An 18,861-nucleotide genomic window follows, 5' to 3' on the forward strand; every position below is an offset into this window, starting at 1 on the left:
CTTCAGATGCGGGGTCTCGAGCGCTGTTACAAAAAATGCGCTGCACACCGCCAGGCGAAATGGGGTCTTGCTCACCCAACGTGCTCTACCGCCCACTCCGAATGAATGAATGTAGTATGAATGTAATCCGGACATACTACAGGTTGTCATGATCATGTGACCTACCAGCGTCAGTTACGTCCCTTCACCTCCATTCATAAATCGTCTCCCGTGGCCTCATGGGATAGTAAAGTGTCCATTGTATGTGCACTTCCGAATCTCGCTGGAAGTAGTAGGTCATCCTGGTACTTTTCGCCAACTGTTCGAATACTATGAAATCTGACATACTACTCTGTTGGCGTACTGTTTTTCTCATTGAAGGGGCAGGTCAGTTACCTGTGTCTCTTCTTTTGTACACCTATCCTTCTCAATGTTTCTTTTTATTATATCCATAACCTGAATAATCAAGGATAATCAAAATAAATATCTCTTTCTCTGCTTTCATATTTAGTCTAGAGATGATTGTAATTCTGTGTGATTTCATACTTTTATATATTTAGTTTAAGGATGATTTTGTAGTTTTAAATCTAATTTCTTCAGCTGCTTGGATTGACCTCCAGCCAGGATGCATGGCTCTCTCTCGTGAAGGATAGCTGTGGCTGTATCGCTGTTTGGGTATTGAGTGTTCTCTTGATAACGGTCAGATTCCCCTGACATTAACTAGAGTGTGATGCCCTAGTGCTTGTATGTGTGTGCGTTTCACATGTTCTGTGCAGGTTTGTTGGAGCTATCTGATCGGGGCCTGACCCCCCTCCCGACATGCAGGCGCCCTTTACGGCGTCCGAGGCCAATCTTACCCTTCTGGGAGGGGTTTTGCGACGAGGATCCTGACTAAACGACGCCATTCCGGCATATCTATACATGTGACAAATGTTTAGGCTTTTAGGTCTCTGTAGCCAATCAAGGCTTAGGCCATCTGTTATTGTTGATGTAATCAATGTCCTTGTAACCAGTATAACTGGTGGGCAAAAGTAAAGGACTGTTCACACCGGGATGATTTTTGCGCGCGTTTATCGCCGACTTTAACGCATCGTGACTAAACAAAGGGCGCCAATGTAAGTGTGCACACTGACGCGTAAAACGCCAGGCGAAAAAGCGTCATCTAAAAAAAAAAACGCCTCGGTTCGTTTTTTTTATTTTGACGCGGCGCATTAAAAACTGGCCGACCAATGAGATCAGCGCTTATGTTCACGTGCCTGGAGCTGCTGAAGTGACAGTAAAACACGACTTGGTGGCGCTCAAGCACAAAACGGTCTTGCCGAGCACACATTGATACGACGAAGAGGAAGTAAGTAGACAAAGAAGAAAATGAGCTGATAATGCTGCCTGCCAGGTAGCAAAAAGTGTGTGAATGGTTTTGGCTATAGACATAATATATATGTGGTTTTGGCAAGCACGTAAATACTGTCTCTCTTCTTCTTCTGTGTGACAAGCGAGTGTCAGAGGCTTAAAGTGCCGCAGCACCATCTTGTGTACCGGGAGCGCATCGACTGAATGTGCACGTTCACTCGGCGCAGCGCCAGTGAAAATCGCTTGGGTGTGAACACTCAAGACGCGCCGAAAAACGGCACGAAAAACGCTGGCGATAAGCGCGCGCGATATTCGTCCCGGTGTGTACAGGCCTTTAGGATCGATTTTAAAGTGCTATTACTTGTATATAAATCACTCAATGACCTAGGACCTCAATACATTGCAGATATGCTGATTAAATACAAACCCAACAGATCACTCAGATCATCAGGATCAAGTCAATTAAAAATACCAAGGGTTCACTCAAAGCAAGGAGAGTCTGCTTTTAGCTATTATGCCAGCCGTAGCTGGAACCAGCTTCCTGAACAGATCAGATGTGCTCCAACAGTAGCCACTTTCAAATCCAGACTCAAAACACATCTGTTCAGCTGTGCATTTACTGAATGAGCTGTGCCACTGTACGTGCTTTGTCCGAACTGCTTGCATTTTAATTTATATGCTTAAATTTAACCCTGTTTTTATTTATATTTTTAATTATACTCTTTATTTTTATCTTTCAATATTTTCTTTATTTTTTATTTCTTTTAATTCCTATTATAACTGTAATATTTTTATTTCATTTCTGTGTAAAGCACTTTGAATTGCCACTGTGTATGAAATGTGCTATACAAATAAACTTGCCTTGCCTTGCCTATGGAGCTCTAGTGGATAATGTGGTCATTGCACTCTCTTTCTCTTTGACTATAATTCCTAAAGTTTTTCCACAAACCTACAGATGGCGGTATTCTATCCCTAACACATAGAGCAATGATTGCATTGAGCAATGTCCAAAAACTATTTATATTTATTTAAGATCATCATTCAAGTGATTTTTCCATAAAAAATATTAAGCGTAAAGTGCCGCAGCATCACCTTGTGTAGCGGGAGAGCATCTACTGAATGTGCACGTTCACTCAGTGCATCGCCAGTGAAAATCGCTTGGGTGTGAACACTCAAGACGCGCCGAAAAACGTCACGAAAAACGCTGGAGATAAGCGTGCGCAATATTCGTCCCGGTGTGTACAGGCCTTTAGAGTCTGGCCTGCGATTCCACGAGAGACTCTGACGCTGGCTTCTGCTGATGAAACTGCAAACTATTCTTTAGTAAATATTTCTTTAATTAATCTAACTCCTGACTCTTGGTCTTCATTTTTCACTGCTGGTCCTGGGTCCTAAACTGTTACCCCAACAGCATACTATACAGTAGAGAAGTATTCGATTTCAGACACAGTTTGTGTGAATGGTTTCAGCCATAGACATAACAAGCACGTAAATACTGTCTCTCTTCTTCTTCTGTGTGACAAGCGAATGTCAGAAGAGTAAAGTGCTGCAGCACCACCTTGTGTAGTGGGAGCGCCATCTACTGAATGGGCACGTTCACTCTGCGCATCGCCAGTGAAAATCGCTTGGGTGTGAACACTCAAGACGCGCAGAAAACCGGTACGATAAAAGGCCCTTTCACAACGGACGCTTTACGAAAAAGCGAAGCGGAAAAACAAATATTTTGTGTGCGAATAGTTCACATCAAAACAATTCACATCAGCCGCGACGTGAGTTTGTGACATTTCAGAGCTCCAACAGTCCAAAACATTTACGTGACAGCTGAGAAAACACGGACACTTCATCATCCAGTGAAGATGAGCTTTTCTTTTTATTTAAAAGACCGAACAGAAGGTTTTGGGTGCAGCCAGTCTTAAAGAACAGATAGTCTGAAGGGGAGTATGCTAATCTTGTACAGAACCTAAAACTTTATCATGGCCGGTTCCACTCTTACTTTTGAATGTCTTTGGGACAATTTGAGGAGCTCGTCCAGAGACAGTGGCAGCGCATCAGACGACACACACACACACACACAAACACTTCAGGAACCAATCGATCCGGAGCTGCTGTTTCCAGTTGAGTCACAATTTAAACATTTAAGTGACACAGTCGTACTGACGGAAACACATTCACTTTCCATGGTAGCGGACACAAGGTTTAGAAATAACGAGTTTTAACTCAAAAGGTGATGATATGGTTGTCTGTAGCCTACAGTGGGCAAACACAGCTGCATCTGTACACCTGTAAACACAACTACAGCTGTAATCTCACGAGAATGCGATACCTGGCAAAGGTTAATGTTGATTGAATGGCTAGTGACATCAACTGGACATTTCGTCACCTTTGTTTCCTTGTATGTGATTGGTTGAAGCCTTTTCTGTCACTGCGAGAGTTAACAAAAATCGACATCGAAACTAAAAAAAATTAAACATCGTTTTTCACCACAGCACATTTGCATTCGGTGTGGAAGCCCTCATTACACAAGCAGCTGATCAAAAACTAAAACCATCGTGCGAATAATTCACGTCTCAAAATCGCATCCAGTTTGAAAGGACCTAAACTCTGGCGATAAGTGCAAATGTTCGTCCCGATGTGTACAGGCCTTTAGGAAGCAGCTGAAGATTTGATCAAAACTGCGGAGGAGCGAATGAAAGAGAGTTGGAAAGAAAACAGCTGTATATTTTCAGACAGACTGAAGATGAAAAGAAGTGGCAAACTCCTGGATAAAAGGTCAGAGGTTAAAAACTGTATAAAAATGAGTTAGGAGTGTAATTGTGAGATGTTTTCAGCTTTTTTGTCTCCGCCATTAAAGTCTAAGGTTTGGCATTCAGAATAAAATGTGTTTTTATTACATGAAAAAGCTACAATCATAAAAATAAAACAAAGTCATGAGACAAAAAAAACTCAAGGAAATGTTGCTATAGTAACGCTGTACGACAATGGAAAATGGTTAAAAAAGTAGTTTTTCTATAAAATTATGATTTTGGACATTTTTTTTAGAAATTGATAGATTTATATACTTTGAACTCATGCAAACCAAAAATAAGTAGATCCCCATCATTAAACCTTCAAAAGGACAAACTCATCCTCACTCTCATCCCATGAGTGAACTCTGCATTCCTCATATTGATCTCTCCGTAAATGTATTAATGTATTCATTTTCTGAGAAGACATAATTTTGAATATAAATATATACTTGACTTTCCAAAGATTCTGCATATAAATCCCCCTTGAGAAGAGATGTTTAGAAATTAGGTTATTAGAGCAATTTCTGGAGCACTTCAGCTTCTGTGTGAGGGTGTGTGGGAAAGAGTTTTGGAGGGACATTCAAATGTCATGTGACTTAAAAACAGCACATCATTGGCCACCTTTAAGGCCTGCCCTTTTAATTCTAAGTGCAAATATATTGTTTAATTCTCTGAATAACAAGAGAATTATAAATTGTCATTGGCAACTGCATACCATAAAGGGTTAAAGGGTTAGTTCACCCAAAAATGAAAATTCTGTCATTAATTACTCACCCTTATGTCGTTCGAGACCCGTAAGACCTCCGTTCATATTCGGAACACAAATGAAGATATTTTTGTTGAAAGCTGATGGCTGAGAAAGGCCTCCATTGGCATTCAGTACACTTATACTCCCAAGACGGATAAAAGGCACTCAAAACATCGTTACAAAGTCCATCTCACCACAGTGACTCTACAATAATCTTACGATGCGACGACAATAGTTTTTGTGCGCAAAAAAAATCAAAATAACACCTTTTTCCAACTTGTTACTGCCTTCCGCGTGTGCCTCCACGACGCATGCGCGAGAATATGACGCAGATCCGGCGTTCGGACAGATGACCCAGAAGTGATTTGTTTACAATCAGAGGAAGACGCGCGTATCTCAGCTGTTGGATTCTACATTGATCGTGCTTTAGGTCTCGGCGTAGAGCTCAAAATGGGGTTAAAGTGTGCATTTCATGGAATCCCGAGCCCCGGCGCTACGTCATATTCTCGCGCATGCGTCGTGGAGGCACACGCGGAAGGCAATAACAAGTTGGATTAAGGTGTTATTTTGATTTTTTTTTGCGCACAAAAACTATTGTCGTCGCATCGTAAGATTATTGTAGAGTCACTGTGGTGAGATGGACTTTGTAATGACATTTTAAGTGCCTTTTATCGGTCTTGGGAGTATAAGTGTACTGAATGCCAATGGAGGCCTAACTGAAGCCTTTCTCAGCCATCAGCTTTCAACAAAAATATCTTCATTTGTGTTCCGAATATGAACGATGAATATGAGGTCTTACGGGTCTCGAACAACATAAGGGTGAGTAATTAATGACAGAATTTTCATTTTTGGGTGAACTAACCCTTTAAGTGAAAAAAGAAAAAAAAAATGTATATATGCAGTTTGTAATACACTTTCTATGAAAATATTCATTAAAATAATTAAGCTAAGATATTAAAACAAAGAACACACATTGCCATAATTTTACCAGTAAACGGTGTTTGATTTAGAGAATATTCAAGTAACGCAACTTTCTGCTGATATCTAGTGTTTAAACTGGAAAGTGTCTCATTCTGTGCAGTTTTAGTGGCTCTTAAAAGAGCCTTTGTGGTTTGATGCGGGTTTAGGCGCGCTCTCCGCGGATGCGGCGGGCCAGCTGGATGTCTTTGGGCATGATGGTGACCCTCTTGGCGTGAATGGCGCACAGGTTGGTGTCCTCAAACAGGCCGACCAAATAAGCCTCGCTGGCCTCCTGCAGGGCCATGACCGCGGAACTCTGGAAGCGCAGATCCGTCTTGAAGTCCTGAGCGATTTCTCTCACCAGCCGCTGGAACGGCAGTTTGCGGATCAGCAGCTCGGTGGACTTCTGATAACGGCGGATCTCTCGCAGAGCCACGGTCCCGGGCCTGTAGCGGTGAGGCTTCTTGACGCCGCCGGTGGCCGGAGCGCTCTTACGGGCGGCTTTAGTAGCGAGCTGCTTCCTCGGGGCTTTACCACCGGTGGATTTACGAGCGGTCTGCTTAGTTCTTGCCATTGCTGAAGATACTTCTCTCTGTCCTGTTTGCGCTGGAAAATGAAATGCCCCTTTTATTTTAACGCCTGCTTTTATAGCATTCGACCGCCACGAGCTCACAGTGACGCGCCGAGGGCAGAGGCCTGTGATTGGTTAATATTTGACGGATGCGAATAAGTGCTAGCCAATGACTGCGCGTTTCCTCTTTTCAAACACGCGGAGGGTTTCCCGCTCGAGCAGCTTCTGTTGACTACATCAAACAAAGAGTAAATTACACTTCCCGGATCTTTATACTCACATTGATGTATTTATTTGTTCTGAAATATTGGCCTTAATTCCCAGTAGTTGTGCAGATCTTGGATTAGAACACAATCACATCACAGTCTAAATAAAAACACCGCAGCCAGAAAAGACACACTAGGGTCTCCATCCGCCCCGTATAACAGTTTTTATGTAGAGCAGCCGCTACTAAAGGGCAAAAGACCCAGAATAACAATGATCAATTTGTTATCCCGATGCTAAAATATAGATTTTTTTATTTGAGATAATCCATTATAATATGCAACACACAACTTAATAGACATAACTATTATTTTAATATTAGGGGCAAAAGTTTGGGTAGTAAACACATTACCTCATGTGCTTGAATAAAAATGCATCATGTGTGACTCTTACTGTTGTATTTGTCGATGCAAAACAATGAAACATTTACTAGTTTGATAGCTCATTTTCACTCAAAGCTAAATGACTCCATGGGATTTATAAACAGTAATAGAAAAGTGCTCTTAATGAGATAGAGTAGGTGGCTCTTAAAAGAGCCTTTAGATTGCCACAATATTTAATCTGTTTATTTGGATTTGGCGGCCTTCTCGGTCTTCTTGGGCAGCAGCACCGCCTGGATGTTGGGCAGCACGCCGCCCTGAGCGATGGTCACTCCGCCCAGAAGTTTGTTCAGCTCCTCGTCGTTGCGCACCGCCAGCTGCAGGTGACGGGGGATGATGCGGGTCTTCTTGTTGTCCCGAGCGGCGTTTCCAGCCAGCTCCAGAATCTCAGCGGTAAGATACTCGAGCACAGCGGCCAGATAAACCGGAGCACCGGCACCGACGCGCTGAGCGTAGTTGCCTTTGCGGAGAAGCCTGTGAACACGGCCGACGGGGAACTGCAGTCCCGCCCTGGAGGAGCGAGTCTTAGCCTTTGCTCGGGCTTTGCCGCCGGTTTTGCCTCTGCCGGTCATTATAATAATAGTTGACTAAATCTTTCTCAGTAGAAATTAAGAGAATGAATGTCTGTGTTTCGCCACACACTGTCTGTATACGAGACTGCCAGTCGCCCATTGGTTTAGAGTCTGAAGAGATTTCAACCAATCACTGAACTTCCCTCTAAAGCCCAACCCCCTTTTCTAGCGGGAATAATTTGCACAAGTATTTAAGGAATACAATAGAAAAATAGATGAAACTACTAAAATATTTGATTACAAATAAATTCATTTAAATATGGTAAGGGCATTGTATCCCTAAATAATAATTTATCAACGCGGTTTTTCTGTGTGCAGTTAATATGTGTAAACATATATTTGAACTAAAATGGTGAAATTTAAACAGGCTTTATGAATATTTACTTCTCTCTCGATGTGTTACTGGGGTTTGACATGCACACTTTAACATGGGATATGGATATGAATTTCTACCAAAAGCGCTGTATATTCTGGGCACATTGATCTTCTGATACTGTAGTTTTATGGTCTTTTGTAATATTGTAGTTTTATCACTGCCTTTAGTGTGTGTGGGTTGAGTCACAATCCTCCAGCAGTGTCGAGTGAATATATTCTGCCTGTACTGAGTTATAAAACATCCCATTTGGACTGTAATCATCAATGTCTGAACCCATTTCTGTCCATTTTAATCAATTGTTTTATATATAAAAAACATGGTTTAGTGATTCAAGACTTATTTTAGTATCTTATATTAGTTTAGATTGCATGAGTATAAGTGGCCACAAGTCAAACAAATAAATGGTTCTTGACTTCAGTTCAAAATGATCAAATCAGTTAAATACAGGAGTTTTGCTCTTTTTTCAGAAATAGTGGTTGGCTCTTAAAAGAGCCGTTGAGGAAAAAACTTTATTTATTTGTCTGTAATAAGACTTACTTCTTTTTGGGAGCTGCCTTTTTAGGCTTGGCGGCTTTAGGCTTTGCCGTCTTGGGTTTCGCTGCCTTGGCTTTTTTGGGGCTCTTGGCTGCTTTCTTAGCGGCTGCTGGCTTCTTTGCCTTCTTGGGGCTCTTTGTCGCCTTCTTAGCGGCTGAGGCGGCGGGTTTCTTGGCCTTCTTGGGCGATTTCTTAGCGGCGGCTTTGGGCTTCTTTGCCGCGGCGCTCTTGGGCTTCTTGGCGGCGGCGGGTTTCTTGGCCGCGGGCTTCTTCGCTTTAGGAGCCGCTTTCTTGGCCGCGGGCTTCTTCTTGGTCTCGGCTTGCTGCTTGTTGAGCTTGAATGAGCCCGAGGCGCCGGTCCCTTTGACCTGCACCAGGGTGCCTTTAGTCACCAGGCTCTTGATTATGGCGTGCGAAAAGTGACATTTCACAAACTTCCCAGAAGAAGGAGAAGGAGCAGTCTACCCATCCGTCGCCGTCAGTCCGTGTCTTTTTTTTAATGGGATTGATAGAGACGTTAGACGACAGACCGGCGGCGAAGTCACGGCGACGTCATGGTAGGAACGAATACCTACGGCGGCGTGGCGACGGCGTATGTGAGAAATTGACTAAATTTTAACGTCTGAACTAGGCACGTCGCCTTATAAGACGCCTGATACATACGTCGTTTCTATGTACGTCGCCTTATAAGACGCCTGATACATACGTCGTTTCTATGTACGTCGCCTTAGAAGACGCCTGATATATACGTCGTCGCCTTACAATACGCCTATACAGAGAATTAATTATCACCTTTCCATCTCTCCCTAAAATGAAATAACTTTATTTCAATATAATAAATTACATACCCATCTAAATAATTCCTTAAATCTAAATTTAATATTGGAGAAAACTCTTGTTAATTTTGTGGAACTAATATTGAAACCACTGAGCATATATATTTTTTCATTATTATTATTATTACTCCAAATTGCTTTGGTCTCAATTGTACAAACTGTCATATATTATTATATGTGTAAATCTCATTGAATACAAACAAATTCATTTTGGTTTACTTAAGAAAGATCGATCACAATTGATTAATAACCTATTTGAACTTGCTAAATACTTTATTCATAATTGCAGATTTTTGAAAACCCCTCCTTTTCTCATTTTACTAATGAACTTAAAGCTTTTGCTGCTTCACGTTGTAGCCTTTCAAGTGAAAAAGCTTCTTCATTAGCCAGTTTTTTAAATAAGCTAAGAGCAATATAGCTCCTTACTATGTATTTTATTTTATTTTCTTCATTTAATTTTTTTAATTCCTTGCCCTTGATTCGAGACTTCATTGCTGTTACTTATTGTAATTTGCCACGTCTGCCTTTTGAGTATTTGCTTATTTTTCAATTAAAACACCTGATACATATACATCGTTTCCATGTATTTTGCCTTTGAAAGCATTTAAAAGTTTGCATTAGTATAGGCTAGATATTTGTTATAGGCTATTTATTTTACAGTTATTAGTTAACTTTCCCAAAAAGTGTCAATAGTGTTTACTACTTATAAGTTTATTTCATTTTTATTATTATTAACAATGTTAACAAATAAAAAAAACTGTCACAAATTGACAAACATTAACATTATGATCGGATTCCAATAAAGAAACGAAAAGAAAGAAAATAATCTGGGCTGCGTTTCCCAAAAGCATCGTAAACCTAAATTGATCGTAAAAACGATCGTACGAGTGATCTTAATATTAAGGTCTGTTTCCCAAAAGCATCGTAACTTAAGTAGCACTTGAAAATGAGCGTAGATCTACGAGTGCTCTTGAGTAGCCTAATCATAAAGCTCTAAGTGTAGGCTATCGTAAGAAGACAGAGTTATGAGGTCACCTACAGGACAACCGGCAGATTACACCTTTAACTTTATTCAAGTGCATTGTGCATTTATTCAAGTGTATAAGGTTTTGATTGTACTTTATTGTACACTTTTTTTTATTATTTTTGTTAATTTTAATATTCTCATTATTATCAATGTTGATTAAAAAAATAACAGTTCTGCTGCTTAATATTTTTGTGGAAACTGACTTTATGATCACTGGATTTTTTTTTTTTTTATGAGGGCAGGTAACAAACAAACAAAAATATAAATACACATCTGAATAAAATGAGGATATTTATTTCGTCTTTTTGAAAGGTATCTTTTCTTGTTTTTTTTTTGTTCAGCCATTTTGTCAGTGCCTCAGCCTGTAGGTAGTTGCTTTATAGACGTGTTTTGATTGCTAATCCACATCAGATGACAATTATTAGGTGAAACGTTCAGAGGAAACGATTCCATATAAGGTTATATTTCAGCACTTCGCAAATGGACAGCGACTCTTAAGTAGCACTTATGTTCATGTTAATTACATTTTTGGGAAACGCACGTGGAATTGCTGCGAGTGATCGTAACTTCGCTCGTAGAACATGCTCTTTAGAGCTAAGATACATCGTTATTGGGAAACCCGGCCCTGAATTTTAAAACGATTCCAAGTAGGAACCGGTTCTCCATGCCCAATACTAATAATGTCGCATAACAAACATTCTAGAGCGCTCTTTAGTTCCTACTAAATTGTAACATGGCGTGCCTTTTTACTTGCCCATTTATCTAGTATTGATGGTCGTTGCAAAAACTGTCATGCAGATCGGCTGAGGATGGGAACCGATGATGGTGAATTTAAATTTTACTATAACTGTAATCATAGGCGCGAGCGAGATGATTGACAGGAAGATAGCGGAGGCACAAGCGCAAGATCAATTTTGTTAATAACAGAAAACACAAACCACAAATTGAGGGTTTCCCATTGAGGAATTTCCAAATATCTTTTATTTATTTGTTATAATTCGGGTATAGCTATTTTATGTCATCCGTCTTATTCGTTTTTTTAACAAAAGTTCCATAAACGCAAGTTTTTTTATGGTAGGCCTACTATTTTATTGCTGTTGTATTTTCATTAAAAATAGGGTAATAACGAAAAAAAAAACATTCGTTTGAAAGTAATTCAAGAGGAAATTATGAGGTAAGCAATATCATACGAGCAAGAGTGCTATTTTCCAGAGATACTAGCCTATATCAGCACGATTGCAAAATGCGATATTAATTTTATACAACAGTTCAATAAACAACAAGTAGTCATTTTTTACAGTTTTGCTCTATTTTTCCAACAAAAATAGATTCAAACAAAGTAGGCCTATGGGTTTCGTTCTCCCATAAATCACCGTTTTTGAACAGTCGGTTAGAACGAATTATAGTTGAATGATCCATTACGCCGCCAAAATAAATGGAATAAATACATTTTCCCAACATATTCATATTTCTATTATTAAAATATTATATTACAACATAAATTTTAAAATCTCATTACATTATTCAGGCAATTGAAATTACAGTGTAAGTGGATTTTGATAAATAGTAAGATGGATTTTGTTGAGCCTTATTTAATTTAATTCTTATAACAGCCATAGTGTTTCGTGGTAAATAGTGTAATTACTTAAAAGATGGTCAACAATATGTAACTTTACTTTATAAGAGGTGTGCCCTAAAAATTGAGCATGCAATTTTGAGAACACCAAGGAAAGGGCACGTTCTTTAGTCTGTTTGGATACTTAAAACACAAGTTTGCACAGCCTGTTTGGTTTACCTGTTTAGCCTACACGTTAGTAACATGCGTTTTGTCCGACTCATAGCGCGCGTTCTCGACGCGTGATTTAGGCCTACCATATAAGCGCGCGTTCTTAACGGAAACGCCCGTTTTCAATGACCCCAAAGCGCACGTTAAGAGCGCGTTTTTGTGGTAAACCACGCGTCAAAGACGCGCGTTTTGCTGTCAAATCGCCAGCGCCCCCACCAGGCGCGCCCACTCGCGATATTCCATTATTATCCAAAATTCTATTATGTAATCTTATGAGGGCACCTATAGACTGTTAGTCCTCTAAAATGTTATATAATATTGAGGAAATACAGAAATGATTTAGAAACGCACAACAGCAGCTACATATAGAATATATATATAGGCCTATATATATATATATATAGGCTATATATATATATATATATATATATATATATATATATATATATATATATATATATATATATATATATATATATATAATCTAATATATATATATATATATATATATATATATATATATATATATATATATATATATATATATATATATATATATATATATCCATCGCTTTGGCTGCGCCCCTATGCGCCGCATATAGCGCATACCCACTTTGTGCGCCACTTAATGTTATGTTCGTGTTGTGGTGAAGTACAACCAATTAAACATGTTTTGAACATTTAAGACATTGTCTTTTACTTGGACGCTAAAGCCCTATAAGAGCCATTGCACACTTTTTTCTTTCTTCCTTTTTTCTCTTGATCTCACCCTAATTTTCTTTAATTTCATTCAACATTTTCTTCAACATTAAATGGAGAACAAGTCATTGTGAGCCAACATGCTTAGTTTCATGTTTATAGTTTACCCATTTAACCAAATAAGAGGTTACAAAACTATATGCTGACGCATTGCTGCCACATTCATATTATTTTCCCACTCAGTTATGTCATAATGAGATGTCGTTTTAACATCTTTTCACGTAATAATAACGACATATATTTTCTCCTAACAAGGACATATATAGGCTATATGTTGTATTGTGATGTGTACAAAATATGCATTTATCCACATTAGAGAATTTATATAACCTATGTGCCTTTGTCGCGCTGTTGCACCGTCTTTATTTAAAAATGTATTGTTTATTAAACGTTTATAAAAGTTTTTAATTTCAAAAGCATTTTTAAATTCAGTTCATATTTCCAACAAACGAAAATCCAAGCCAAAATAACGAAGTGGTAAAGAAAAATTATGTTATTGAAATATTGTAAAGTGCTCACATGAACAAACAATATGCAAAATCAAAATTGAATAGCTCCATATAACGGATTGTGAAAAGTGCGTGCAACCTTCATTAGGGTTAGTAAAATAACGAAATTATAGTTAAGTAAAAAAAATAATAATAATAATTATGTAAAGAGATATAGTAAAATAAAAATTGCTTAAAAGTGCACAACTCTTCTTAAGTGGAAGAAAGCTACGTACTTCCCCCTCACATCCAACCTATTGGAAAGTGCAGATGAGTCATTAATTGGGTTTTTAAAATAACGAAATAGTTTTTAAGAAGAAAAAAAATATTTATGTAAAGATATAGTAAAATAAAAATTCCTTAAAAGTGACCAACTCTTCTTAAGTGGAAGAAAGCTATGGAAAGGGCAGTTGAGTCATAGGCCTAATTTGTTTTATAAAAATAACAAAATTAAGTAGAAATAATATTTATGTTAAGAGGTATAGTAAAATATATCCTTCAACATCCCAACATCAATATTGTGAACTAGTGTATCACCCATTGTATGGTCAACTGTGTAAAGTACAATTCTTACCATTTTCAAAGGTAAAAGCTCAGAATGACACATTACAGAATGTTATGTTTATAGATAATTACTGAATTTATGGGTCAATCTTTAAAGTTGTTAATAATTGTGAAAATAAAATAAAATAATTTGCACATAGCCCTTAATCACCAGGAGAAAGTGAGTGATAAAAAAAACTTGTTTTATTATGCTTGTAAATAGATGACATCAACGATTTACAACGTACAATGCACAATATGTAGCAATAGGCTTAATATATTCAATGTCATCAGAACACATAGGAAAGTAAAAGAAAAAAAGTTAACATAGGTTAATAATAAATAAAGGAGGGATAAGAAAATCTAGAAAAAACAAGGATAAGATACTTGTGGTGGCAATTAGGCTACTTCTCACGACGTTAGTCTCACGAATCTGTTGTGGCGACGTACTTCTCAGCGACGTTGGTGTCACGCGTCTTTTGTGGCGACGTACTTCTCAGCGACGTTGGTGTCACGCGTCTGTTGTGGCGACGTACCCCTTCTCTCACGTAAAAGTACACGACTGTCTACTTCGGTAGGTTATCCGTGGCATTATCCGCTCGCCATACTTGATGGCGATCTTGACGCGGGAGTTGTTCTTCTCCACGTCGTAGCCGCTGGCGGCGAGAGCTTTCTTCAGGGCGGCGAGGGACACGCCGCTCCTCTCCTTGGACGCGGACACAGCTTTGACGATGAGCTCACCGACGCCTGGACCTGCTTTCTTGGCTTTCGCAGCGGACTTCTTCTTGGGCGCTTTGGCCGGGGCGGCAGCAGCCGGGGCTGGGGCGGTTTCTGCCATCTCTCTATGATCGGATCTAAAGTCTGGTTTCAGCAATGACTGGCGCTCGCGCGGCGCTGCGCTCTTCAATAACACATGAGAACCTTATAGACTCAACCTGCCCGCTCGGTGTCTGTGCGCGTCCACGAGCCTCTCACGCGTGTGTTTTCTTCTCTTACATTTGGGGCAAAACTGAAGCGGTGAAATAGTTTGTCACAGTCAAAACAAAGTGAACACCAAGCAGAGGTTCAGAGCTTTCATTAGAGACTAAAACACGCGAAGAGGATTTGTTTCTTTTGCCTCCATCAGATCAAACCCAAGGCGAGCATCAGCCACGGGGAAAAGCCGCGTGTGAATTTGATGGATAGTTTAGGTGTAAAAGTTGCTAAATGCCCAAAAGCGTCCTCTGTGTGTTCAGCAAACAGTCTGAAAGAGACTTTAATGAAATCAGCATCAGTGAGGGCGTGAGGAGGCTTTCATCCAGCTGCTGTTTTGGGCAGCTTGAAGCACACGAACATCATCCGGAGGATCCGAGTCTCTCTGTGACTCTCATGTCTGGCCAGCAGATGATCTGTCCTCATAATAACAATAATCATAATAATAAATACTCATGATCACTCAAGTGTTAACGTTTTAACTAAATCATCACATTTGTTTCTCCTCATCTCTCATTCATCTCAGTTTTGATGTGAATGAGGATTGTGTTAGAGCTCATCTGAATGAGTTGTTCATTTACAGCAAGACTTAACTTATTTCTCTCACTCTTTCTTATTTCCCTCCTTGTGCTAACTTGTACTTTTCTGGACAATGTTTGAAACTTGCTAGCATTTCTTATGTCATTGCCTCATATATATATATATATATATATATATATATATATATATATATATATATATATATATATATATATATATATATATATATATATACATTTGTACGTCTCTGTGGATAAAAGCATCACCTAAATTAATACATAGAAATAATAAATAGTCGTATCATTTGCAGTATATGTTTGATATATTTGCACAGATGTTGTGGTTTAGTCAGAAAATAGTTCAGCTCTAACCCTGAACAAACTCTCCTGATCAAGAGAATGAGTGTGTTCAGGATTACACCGCTGGGATTGGCAGCTCATTCCTGGGATTCGGTGCCTTTTGCCCTCATAAAATGTAGAAAATCAAACTAATTTTTTCAAAGAAATGTTGTACATGATAGGCTGATGTAAAACATTCGAAAAATTATTTTGGTCAAGCTCAGGTAAATACATTTTTAAACAAAATAAATAAAATGTAAGATCAAGCGTGTTAGGGACACAAACTACAGTTTCAAATAATATGATTCTAATTCATTCTTTGTCCCTTTAAAAGCATATCACTTAATGCATTATCAGAAAATATGAATATTGTGTATGAATTGCTCTGACTTTCTCACAACCACATCATTTTACAGTTTTCTTTTACAAATGCCTGAAAGGTGTTTTTGTTTTCTGCATTATTGATACTCCAGTAAATTGTCATTGTCACTGAATTATTAGTATGTTTTTGCTGAATGTATGAAATTATTGTAAAACAGTGTGGACAAAATAATAACAGGCTGGACAAGTGGTATAAAGAAGGGATGGTTGGATGATTTCCTATCACTCACACGCAACCACTTTAGTTTGAACTGGGTTTAGATGTAAAACATTGTCAAAGAGCTTTAAATACACTAATTCTTCAACTTTAAACATTACTTTCACAATCACCATCTCTCTCAGTGTCCACTCTGTTTGCTCTCCTGATATATATATATCTGATATATCTACAACCATTTACATTCAAACAAGTCAAGCCAAGCATAAGAATACTTATATGCAATGGGCCATTTGACTGTATTCTCCATTAAACCACTAGCTGGCACAAAAAATCAGCTCAGCACTTTTCCACACAACCGCTTTTGATCCTTGATGTGCACGCAATGCAAAGTTGATTCTGCACTAATTTGATAGCTAGGCCTGGACGCTAATTAACCGGTTAACTGTTAACCAACAAGACTTAACCAATAAATTGTTTGCTGCATGCTTTAAAATACATTACATATATAAACAGGTGCCGGTCATATAATTAGAATATCCTCAAAAAGTTGATTTATTTCACTAATTCCATTCAAAAAGGGAAACTTGTATATTATATTCATTCATTACACACAGACTGATAACTTTCAGTTGTTTATTTATTTAAATTTTGATGATTATAACTGACAACTAAGGAAAATCCCAAATTCAGTATCTCAGAAAATTAGAATATTGTGAAAAGGTTCAAGATGGAAGACACCTGGTGCCACACTCAATCAGCTAATTAACTCAAAACACCTGCAAAGGCCTTTAAATGGTCTCTCAGTCTAGTTCTGTAGGCGACACAATCATGGGGAAGACTGCTGACCTGACAGTTGTCCAAAAGACGACCATTGACCCCTTGCACAAGGAGGACAAGACACAAAAGGTCATTGCAAAAGAGGCTGGCTGTTCACAGAGGTCTGTGTCCAAGCGCATTAATAGAGAGGCAAAGGGAAGGAAAAAATGTGGTAGAAAAAAAGTGTACAAGCAATAGGGATAACCGCACCCTGGAGAGGATTGTGAAACAAAACCCATTAAAAATGTGGGGGATGTTCACAAAGAGTGGACTGCAGCTGGAGTCAGTGCTTCAAGAACCACTACGCACAGACGTATGCAAGACATGGGTTTCAGCTGTCGCCACTCTTGAACAACAGACAGCGTCAGAAGCATCTCGCCTGGGCTTAAGACAAAAAGGACCAAAGTTATGTTCTCTGATGAAAGTAAATTTTGCATTTCCTTTGGAAACCAGGGTCCCAGAGTCTGGAGGAAGAGAGGAGAGGCACACAATCCACGTTGCTTGAGGTCCAGTGTAAAGTTTCCAAGGTCAGTGATGGTTTGGGGTGCCATGTCATCTGCTGGTGTTGGTCCACTGTGTTTTCTCAGGTCTATGATCAACGCAGCCGTATACCAGGAAGGTTTAGAGCACATCATGCTTCCTGCTGCTGACCAACTATATGGAGATACAGATTTAATTTTCACACACAGTGCAAAAAGCAACCAGTACCTGGTTTAAGGACCATGGTATCCCTGTTCTTAATTGGCCAGCAAACTCGCCTGACCTTAACCCCATAGAAAATCTATGGGGTATTGTAAAGAGGAAGATGCGATATGCCAGAGCCAACAATGCAGAAGAGCTGAAGGCCACTATCAGAGGAACCTGGGCTTTCATAACACCTAAGCAGTGCCACACAGACTGATCTCCTCATGCCACGCTGCATTGCTGCAGTAATTCAGGCTAAAGGAGCCCCAACTAAGCTGGACATGCTCATACTTTTCATGTTCATAGTTTTCAGTTGGCCAAAATTTCAAAAAATCCTTTCTTTTTATTCGTCTTAAGTAATATTCTAATTTTCTGAGATACTGAATTTGGGATTTTCCTTAGTTGTCAGTTATAATCATCAAAATTAAAAGAAATAAACATTTGAAATATATCATTATGTGTGTAGTGAATGAATACAATATACTAGTTTCACTTTTTGAATGGAATTAGTGTATTTTTTTTTTTGAGAGAGAGAAAAAAATCACATTTAAGTCGCATTTGATTGCTTTCCGAAATAATACCAGTAAATAAAGTAAAATAATGTATACTATTAACATTATAAACAGATCTACATATCTATAGGTTATTTTAGTTCCCCTCACTCCACAACAAATCCTTTAAATGTAACGGTTTTCAGAACAGATCAAGAATTAAAAAATATATAGGCTATAACAATAAAGCCAAAACAAAATAATTTAATGAGAAACTCAAAGTATCCAGCGTTGGGCTCACGTAGCCTCTCTCTCTCATTCGAATCCAAATGTTTCCATATGCGCAATGTATTTGGATGCTAAACCATTATTTATTACAGTCTTTTTTCTTCACCCATATTTCCATATTGATGGAAAAATCATCCTCTTCACATGCGCACAAATGTGGTTGTGGAAACACCACAGCGGCGGAGCTCACGCTGAATGGCACGAATTGTAGGCTACTAATGACTATTTAAAC

At 38.8% G+C, this 18,861-nt stretch overlaps 4 protein-coding genes across 4 annotated transcripts in view; all 4 read right to left on the reverse strand.

Annotated features, from left to right (window-relative positions):
- The window catches only part of LOC307122033 (histone H2B-like), a gene marked incomplete at its 5' end in the record, with an annotated part of 119,972 nt that overhangs the window by 87,852 nt on the left and 13,259 nt on the right, over positions 1 to 18,861 (reverse strand). The window lies entirely within an intron of this gene.
- Positions 5,987 to 6,397, reverse strand: LOC307122027 (histone H3.2; the record flags this gene model as incomplete). The annotated part of the gene is made up of 1 exon (XM_079809828.1): positions 5,987 to 6,397. One exon carries the CDS (start codon positions 6,395 to 6,397, stop codon positions 5,987 to 5,989), a length of 411 nt encoding a protein of 136 aa, XP_079665954.1.
- On the reverse strand, positions 7,224 to 7,610 carry LOC307122031 (histone H2A-like; the record flags this gene model as incomplete). The annotated part of the gene is made up of 1 exon (XM_079809832.1): positions 7,224 to 7,610. One exon carries the CDS (start codon positions 7,608 to 7,610, stop codon positions 7,224 to 7,226), a length of 387 nt encoding a protein of 128 aa, XP_079665958.1.
- Positions 8,520 to 14,797, reverse strand: LOC307122026 (histone H1-like; the record flags this gene model as incomplete). Its single annotated transcript, XM_079809827.1, has 2 exons — positions 8,520 to 8,916; positions 14,568 to 14,797. The coding sequence occupies 2 exons, from the start codon at positions 14,795 to 14,797 to the stop codon at positions 8,520 to 8,522; spliced, it is 627 nt and encodes a 208-aa protein (XP_079665953.1).

Source organism: Gobio gobio (assembly GCF_949357685.1).
Source record: "Gobio gobio genome assembly, chromosome: 25".
NCBI lineage: Eukaryota > Metazoa > Chordata > Actinopteri > Cypriniformes > Gobionidae > Gobio > Gobio gobio.